At 36.6% G+C, this 8302-nt stretch overlaps 2 protein-coding genes across 5 annotated transcripts in view; one reads left to right on the top strand and one right to left on the bottom strand.

Annotated features, from left to right (window-relative positions):
• Positions 1-13: 13 nt before the first annotated feature.
• Positions 14-5235, top strand: LOC128872831 (odorant receptor 4-like). Of its 2 annotated transcripts, none has more exons than XM_054115908.1 (7): positions 14-1149; positions 1339-1593; positions 2347-2599; positions 3173-3276; positions 3434-3766; positions 4094-4369; positions 4748-5235. In XM_054115908.1, exons 1-7 carry the CDS (start codon positions 919-921, stop codon positions 4814-4816), a joined length of 1521 nt encoding a protein of 506 aa, XP_053971883.1. In that variant the 5' UTR covers positions 14-918; the 3' UTR covers positions 4817-5235. The 2 variants fall into 2 exon arrangements, with proteins under 2 accessions (XP_053971883.1, XP_053971892.1); XM_054115917.1 differs by having other exon boundaries at positions 1014-1149; positions 1205-1593; positions 4094-4376.
• A 1361-nt stretch (positions 5236-6596) lies between these two features.
• Positions 6597-8302, bottom strand: part of LOC128872842 (odorant receptor Or1-like) — a 6938-nt gene continuing 5232 nt past the window's right edge. For 2 of the 3 annotated variants that reach the window (XM_054115942.1, XM_054115929.1), the window contains exons 6-9: positions 8113-8203; positions 7919-8052; positions 7613-7745; positions 6598-7513 (exon numbers count right to left, since the gene is read on the bottom strand). In XM_054115942.1, the coding sequence (XP_053971917.1) occupies positions 7466-7513; positions 7613-7745; positions 7919-8052; positions 8113-8203 (406 nt within the window). In that variant the 3' untranslated portion in view covers positions 6598-7465. Of the gene's footprint in view, positions 7514-7612; positions 7746-7918; positions 8053-8112; positions 8204-8302 lie in introns of all 3 variants that reach the window. The other variant, XR_008456265.1, reaches the window with a different exon arrangement.

The raw sequence follows: 8302 nt of genomic DNA, 5'->3' as shown, positions 1-8302 counted from the left end.
ACGACTCCCGAACCTGAAACCACAACGACTCCCGAACCTGAAACCACCACGACTCCCAGACCTACCACATATCCTCCCCCCATCACCACTACTAAACGTCCGTGGTGGTGCTTCTGGTGTTGAGTAAACAGCTGAATAAAACATTATAATCGATTACAATCCATTATGTACACTAAAATATATTAAATATATTTCAAATAGGAAAAAATAAATGTTACATTGGATATAATTTTATTCCATTCCATGGGAAATCGACGACTAAATGGACCAACATCTTGAATTTTGTGCAAATAGGATGTTGGTCCGAATCGAATTTCTTAAAAATGAAAGAAAGTTTTTCTTAAGATTTCGCAACGGTTGTTAAGCCTGTCGATCTTTTCAGAATGTAAAATTGTCCACAAAAATTATTTCTCAAATCCTCGGCCAGAAATGAAGCATATTTTGTGAAATAACATATAGGAAAAACTTCTATTATTTCTGAGAAAGAAATTCCTAATATTCCGAAATTCGAAATATCGATTACCAAATGAACGTTTCTCCAATACTCACTATATTCAGACATAAGTTTCGAATAATTTTAATCATTTAGATTTTTAATTATTTTGTAATGTACAGTATTGTCAAGATGAACATTCGTACAATTTGTAAAATTCATTTGTAAAAGCATTTGTATGCCGATTTACTTTAAATGAAATACCCAAAAACATTTTTATACTGATTTTCATTTAAATGAAAAAGAGTCGGTCACATTGACCCCGCCATTTCGCCGTTCTCGACACGACCGTGTCACCGACAGGCACTCCAATTTTTAAGATGACTTTATAACAAATGTAACTTTGATCGTCTGTACGATCAAAAATATAGAGTGTAGCGTAATTTCCTTTATACATTTCTATAGAGGAATACCTCCTCTACGAAATGCCAATGTCAACAATTCTAAATTACAACTTTCTTTTTTCCACTGTGCGATGTTCGGAGATTGCTCGAGTCGACGCGCTTCGCAGCTTCATCGTCATCGCCACCGTACCGCGTACCGATGCACCGATACCCCGCCACCGAAATCTTACTTTTTGCTCACAATCAGTTCTAATCGACCAGCGTTGGCACAACTGTCGATCCCGCAATACAGAACCAAACACTTTGGAACAGGTAGGTAGGCACGTAGCTTCTTCAAAAGACCGCTTCGCACGACGCGTGTGACTAGTTTTCAGACAAGGTGTGATGTGACCGCTGTACCTGAATAATAAATGACACGTCAGTCAGGCACTTGGATCAAACACACGGATCAAAGGAACGTCACAGTGACGTTGATCACACTGTATTACAATTCGTATGCAGGAACAGTTTGTCACGAAGAATCGAAAAATTGGTTTCACCCTGATGCAGTCACCGTTCACGATGCAAGGAGAAACGTATTCAGACATCTCGATCACGGTATCCGCTTTCTACCTGAAGTTCGTTGGTATGTGGTTGGTAGAAAACGATGAGGATTTACTTCGGAGGAGGATCGCTGTATGCTGTACTATTTTTTCGACTGTGCTCACTATGTCTTGCGAGGTCAGAGATTTGTATTTTTCCTGGGGCGACTTCAACGTGAGTATAAGCAATATCTATAATATATGCCACTTTATAGAATGTAAAAATTCATTATCTAATTAACTATTGACCGTTACCTGGAGTGACTACAACGTAAATACGTCCTTTACGCGTGTATTAAGGTCGATTCAGACTATACGACACGGACCGGCACCGACACGACAAAACATTAAAACACGCGTTTTAATGGAACTATTCACACTTAACAGACACCGACCTGAACGTTACGTGAACGGGAATAGTGTGAATAGTTCCATTGAAACGCGTATTTTAATGTTTTGTCGTATCGGTGCCGGTACGTGTCGTTGCCGGAACGTGTCGTATATTCTGAATCGATCTTTAAGCGTAGAAACTAATTCTGTGCCTTTACGTTCAATCATTTACAACTATAGTTTGAGTGAAAATATTTACTTGACATTTTGACGAGATAAATTGCCAACCTTCTAACTTCTTAAATCTGATTTCTATTATAATGAATCTTGTTGAAAATATACAGGGTGTCCCAAAACTCGCGTAGGAACCAGAGATGGGAGGTAACTGAGACGATTCTGAACAACAATTTCCTTTGCACAAATATCGGATGGTGCTTCGTTTTTGAATTATTAACGAAAAAAACGCCGACCAATCGCAGAAGCACTAATCTAACTAACTAACATCACTGAAACACTAATATTTCTTATTAGTTTACGATAGTGTAAATGGATTACCTGTGATAGATCTAACGGTAATATAATTTATGATTTTTTCCAGAATGCTATTTACGTTGCCACTAACAATGTAAGCGTTGCACTGATCCTGCTTAAGGTTTATGTCATCATGGCGAACAAAATAGAATTCAATGAATTGATTGTATTCATGAGAGACCATTTCTGGAGAAATGATTATGACTGCTATGAGAAAAAGATCTTGGCCAATACCAGTAAGACATGTACTTCAATGGTCGCTGTGAATGTCTTTGGCGCGCACGCTATTGTTACGATTCAGTCTTCGACACCAATCTTTAGTAAGTTGCAATCAAATTTTTTTTGATGATTTTTCATCTCCACTATTTGTAACTTTTCGCTCAGATAAATGGATTATAACCATACTTTTAGTTGATTTTTCGAAATATAGCAACATCTGAACCTTTATGAACTGGGACATGATTTGCAAGGACAATTTTATATAGCTTGTTAAATAAATCGTTCATCTGATTAAAGATTAAAGATAACAGCTATAAATATTTATTATTATTTAATAAACTTCAAGTATTAATAAAAAATATATCATAAAATATTAAATATAAAGTACGATTTGTTAAAACAGAATTAATTAATTTCATTTAAGGACACTACTCATTTTAAGTTCTTCAAATCTTTCAAACGGTATCTGCTCGGAGTCCAGGAAAATCGTTCTCCTTATGGCCCGTGTTGTTTAAAAAACAAAAAAGGCATATTTTTGTAGGGTGGGGTGCTTTATATCTTGATACAAATTGTTCGCCAAGTATACATAGCTAATTGCAAGGTCCATATTATTACCCACTGCAACGTTAGCATACATAACAGTAACTATTTAACAACGTGCATTTATACTACAGTCAATATGGGAAAAAATGAAACTGACAGAGTCCATCCATTCAACATGTGGCTTGGTCCTTTTTCAGCGTCAACTCCCTACTACGAAATGTTGTACATCATCCAGGTACTCTTCGAGCTTTCGACACCAAATAATCCATTAATTAATATCGCACTTTCTTTGTACATTTCTGAAACAAATTTTTCTCACAGATAAAATGAATTAATCAACACTTATAAGTTAAACACAATATAAGTTAATAAATCGCTTCATGTATTCACAGGTGATAGTCTATTATCACATTGCCGTGTGTTTCTTTTGTTTCGACAACATTTTCTGCATTGTGAATATGCATGTCTCTGCTCAGTTTCGTATAGTTCAGTACAGGCTGGTGAAACTGCATAACACAGAAGAGAAAATGAAGGATAGGAATGCGAATATAACTGTTGCCATGAATTCTTCTAAATGTTATGAAAAATTGAAGAGCTGCATTCGACATCACCAGAATCTTATTCGTTATTGCACGAAGATCGAGAAAGTGTTCACGTTAATTGTACTCGGAGAAATGACACTCGTCAGTGGACTAATTTGTCTTTACGGGTACCAAGTATTTTTGGTTCGTATTAAGAATTTTCGGTGATTAATTCCTTTTAGAATATTAAGAATTTTGTGCCTTTCATCGTCGTTGTATTCGTGAAATTTCCCATCTCTCTGATGCAAAACCAAAATTTGTTACGTAGACTTAACAAGTAAAAAATTAGGTCAAACTTTACATTGTGACAATTTCAAGAAATTTGACTTTTTTTCTATACCTTTTTCGGTTTCAAATACACAGATGTTTAGCGGGAACGCCTCGTAGAAAAACTTCCTTGAACTCTCAGCATTTGCAGTATGCTTTCCGTCTAAATAACGTTCCAGAAATACTTTCATCTTTTACACGCAGGCAAAAGCAAACGCGATGAGACGTTGGACGTTCGGCTTGCTCATGATAGGCACAACGATGGTACTACTGATGTTCATATACTCTTGCCATGGCCTGATGGAACAAAGTCACAATGTCGGAAATGCAGCGTATTCGACGCCATGGACGCTTATGCCGATGAACAAACTTGGCAGAAATCTGCGAAACGATTTGATGATGGTTTCCGTGCGATCGAGACGTGTTTGTTGCTTGACAGCGAATGGATTCTTCCCAATATCGCTAGAAACTTACACCAAAGTAATCGGTTAACATTCTTTTTAATTCGTTCTGTTATGGGGATTAGGCGACCATTTTTGGCGAAAATATACTTTCCTTTTCCGTTAGTTGCAAACAAACCGAGACCAAGTACAGATCTGCCTCGTAACCTACGTTTATTACTTAAAGATTTTTTTCGCTTATGATCTTTCGGCATATCACTTTTAAGATACCAAGGTACTTTTTAAGCGAGAAAAGAATTTCGATTTTTCAAAATCCTACTGTTGCCTGACCCCCTAAATTGCTGATACTATACTGTTAGGCATGCTTCTTGAATACGCTATTATCGTGTCTTTGTTTTAAAATCAAGAATGATATGTATTATCATAGAAACTTGATTACATCGTTCGCTTCTTATAGATTATGAGTACCGCGGTATCATACTTTACGTTATTGAGAGGCCGGACAGAAGATATGTTGAAGGACTAACTGCAATGTATGTAGAACACTTTATTAATATATTGCACAAAATATGTATGTAAGTGAACGTGAAACTCCGTCATCATTGTTCTTCGTGGTTCGACACACGAACAATTATAACTGAAGAAAGAGAGAGAAACAAAACAAACGTAGTTAATTTTTTTATTTACGTGGAGAAGTGCATTTACGGCCACCTCAGAAGGAGGTGCTGTTATGTATGCTACCCACTAAAACTACCGGTTAGCAATGTTGTTGACACTGTTCTTCTGTGCAGCTTGAATTTTCTTTTTTTTCTTTATAATCGTGTGCCTCAAAGAGTTAACGCTATTCACTCGCGCCAACGAATAATCCAATCTCCGAAATACTTTTGTGGGGGTAGGTGCCTGTGGAGGGAGAGCGAAAAACTTTAAATAAAATGGTAAAGCTCAGCAAGTTTTTAACCCACCCAACTTCAAAGAGTTACATGATGCCTACTTTAAAGGCGACAAAATAAATTTAAATGAGCGAACTAGTATTTGGTGTTTTATTAAATAATTCCCGGGATTTAGTTGACAGAACCCGTTACTTTCAAAGGACATGTCGAAAACTGTATCCCTTCTTCCTCCTGGTCGAGCTCTACATTGTTCATTGCCAGTGAGAACGAGCGCGTTGCAGTGCGCGAGTATATGGTTCTAAGAAGATGGCATTTAACGTCAGTCACATAGCTCTTATTCGCACAGAAAGTGTGACGAAGCCATGTCTGAATAATATACAACGTGTCGAGGGGACGATCTACTCGTCTTCCCTTTTCATTACTACATAGCAGTCGTTCCGAACTCCTGCGTACCCTATCTCTTGCACAGACTATTACGCACAAATGGTGACATTGACTCCGCGATAATGCATTCTATCGCATTAGCAAAATAGCATTAGCATCTTATTGGCACTTTGAGTTCGAAAGAAATTAAACCTAAAGAAAACCTAGTAATGACTGAGTAAGTAGAATTGGCGAGAAATGGTCAGACATTAACCAAAAGGATACATTATTTCCCTATCATTTTTATATTCCCTCTAAATCGGAACTTTTAGCCCTGATCTGCCCTACTTAATTCTCTATTTTTGTAAAGTCACAAAAGTAAATGTTGAAAATAATTAGCAAGTTCACATGGGTTATTTTTAGAATGCATTTGAAATTGTATAATAGAGATATTTGTGTTGAATAATATCAAAAAATGTCCTTATTATTTACGAATTACGAATTAAAAATCCTAATAAAGTCTTACGCGAAACAATTTGTTTACTTCACGATATAAAATTTTTTACGTTAAATCTAGCCGAGTAAATGGCCTGAATCAATGTAATATGAGTACTTACTTATACAACAAGACTTATTATAACGAATGCAATTAAAAAAAATCGTATAAAATATTTTGCACCGCTACTTTGATAAGGCCACACTCCACACCATTTTGCACACTTTATGGTGATCTTCAAGTATTGCGCTTCGATTGTCTTTGCGTCCATGGTGGAAACAAAACGAACTCGAAGACTCGAGTAGCTGTTATGTGAAACGAGGCAGAAAATTTAATGATTGTTTCAAATGATCGTATAGCTATCGTTCGTACAGTAAGTGGTTGCTTGAATAATTTCGTAGACGTGAGCTATTATCTGTCGTCTGACTAAAGTCCTCATTGTCCTCAATTATCGTCGCGAGACACATGGAGCCGTATAGTACTCGTTAAAAATTAATCTCGAGAACTTTGAAAGCTCTTAGCAGGAATTATTCTTCTAATGTTTCTGAAAGTGTTTGATTATACGGTATACCATTACAGCGAACACTTTTCCAACATATTTCTTAAGTGAACAACATTTAGTTTCCTAGATGTATTTCTACATGCGTTGCGGCACCAACGAGCAGTCAGTTCTAGTTCCACAACGTTAAATGATTTTTATTTACAATGGTTTACGTACAGCGGTACTGTCATTGATTCTTTGATCGGGTATCAAAATGCACACTCTGTTACGTACGCGTATTCTTCGAAAACTACAATTTATTCGTAAGTTTTAGAGGTACAGATCTAAAAGTCGTCTAGGTACTTGGCCTAGTTTTGTTACTTTTTCAAAGGTTTTGAATTAATGCGCGTTCGCAAATTGTAAGCGTTTAGGTTTATCAGACATTTGGCGACCACATGCATCGCGGTCACTTTTACCGCTTTTACCGGTAATATTTTTCCTCGACTTACCAGGCCCCAAACCTTTAGAATTACCGTTTTCTTCTTCAGCTGACTCCTTCGACCCTGTATCCGAATATTTTAGCCAATAACTGGCAAATTACCACTTACACCCGACAATTTTTTCACCACCTTCGAGTCCTCGAGGGCGATGTTTTTCTAGCGAGCAAACAGATACAAATTTACCGTCGAATGTGCAACATCTCGTTGCAGAAACCTCTTTGCAAATGAAGAAATTGTTGATTTTTAACAAGTGTATCTCCACATTTATTTACCACGTCACTGAGACTGTGGTAGTACGTGTACCACTTCGGTAATATTTGCGAGGAGTGCGGGTACGCAACAACACTTAAATTTTAATAACATGTGAGTCGTGCGCTATAACTGAACACATTGTGAAGACTTCGTCAATTACTATGTTTCAATTTAGTTGCGAATGTCTCAATGTTTACGTGGATTGCAATACCGTAAGGTAGGAAACGGACACTTTCACAATCTGAAAATGAAATCGACATTATCGAAATGATTTAACGCTAGATTTTACTCGCAATTCTTTAATTATACTACGTGCAATATATGAATGAAAGAACGTTACCTCTACGAAACTTCTTAAATTCATCGATATCAGCCCACCGACAGTAAATTGAGGAGGTATCAAGCTTTTTCTCAATATCAGTACGTATAATGCTTGAATTTTACATGAACCATTATACCACAGAGACTCGCATCTGTAAGCATAATTATGAAAAGGAAAAGGATCGGTTTCTGTTATTTGCGTTTAAATAATAATCGGGAAACGAAGCGCACTTTGTTTAATCGTTTGAGTAATATGCATAAATGATGCGTTCATTTTGAAATATTGCAACATTTCGACCATGCTTTGATATTATTTAGTACTTACACTGCATCGTAAATATCGTTGCCAGCGTCCATTACAAATTGTCCCTGAATTGCGAACACAAGTAGATGAACCACTTGAGCCAATGTAAATGCCAAATATTGATAGAATTCAGGACACGGTTCCAATTTCGACACCTAAAGTAATACTTTGTATTAATTATAGATCAACGTATACTCGTGCAAAGAATAACGTACCTTTAGCATCGTAACAGTGAGTGAGCTGATTATCATTACCATCAGAACAGTAAAATGTATTTTATAGATATTTTCGACGTCATTCATATATCTGTTTCGAAACATTTAATTATGAAAGACCGATCAGTATTGCTTAAAATTGAAAAACGTACAAGGAGAAACATAAGTTTCATCAAAAGTACCTTAAGGG

The sequence above is a fragment of the Hylaeus volcanicus genome, chromosome 1 (genome assembly GCF_026283585.1).
Source record: "Hylaeus volcanicus isolate JK05 chromosome 1, UHH_iyHylVolc1.0_haploid, whole genome shotgun sequence".
Classification (NCBI taxonomy): domain Eukaryota; kingdom Metazoa; phylum Arthropoda; class Insecta; order Hymenoptera; family Colletidae; genus Hylaeus; species Hylaeus volcanicus.
Note: the sequence above shows the minus strand (reverse complement) of the source record. Positions and strands in the feature narration are given on the sequence as shown.

Bases quoted from the DNA above. Each gene is read 5' to 3' on its own strand.
- LOC128872831 (XM_054115908.1), top strand. From the start codon at position 919: ATGCCAATGTCAACAATTCTAAATTACAACTTTCTTTTTTCCACTGTG. The intron at 1,594-2,346 runs GTGAGTATAAGC...GATTTTTTCCAG, and splicing joins TTTCCTGGGGCGACTTCAAC to AATGCTATTTACGTTGCCAC. The intron at 3,277-3,433 runs GTACTCTTCGAG...ATGTATTCACAG, and splicing joins AAATGTTGTACATCATCCAG to GTGATAGTCTATTATCACAT.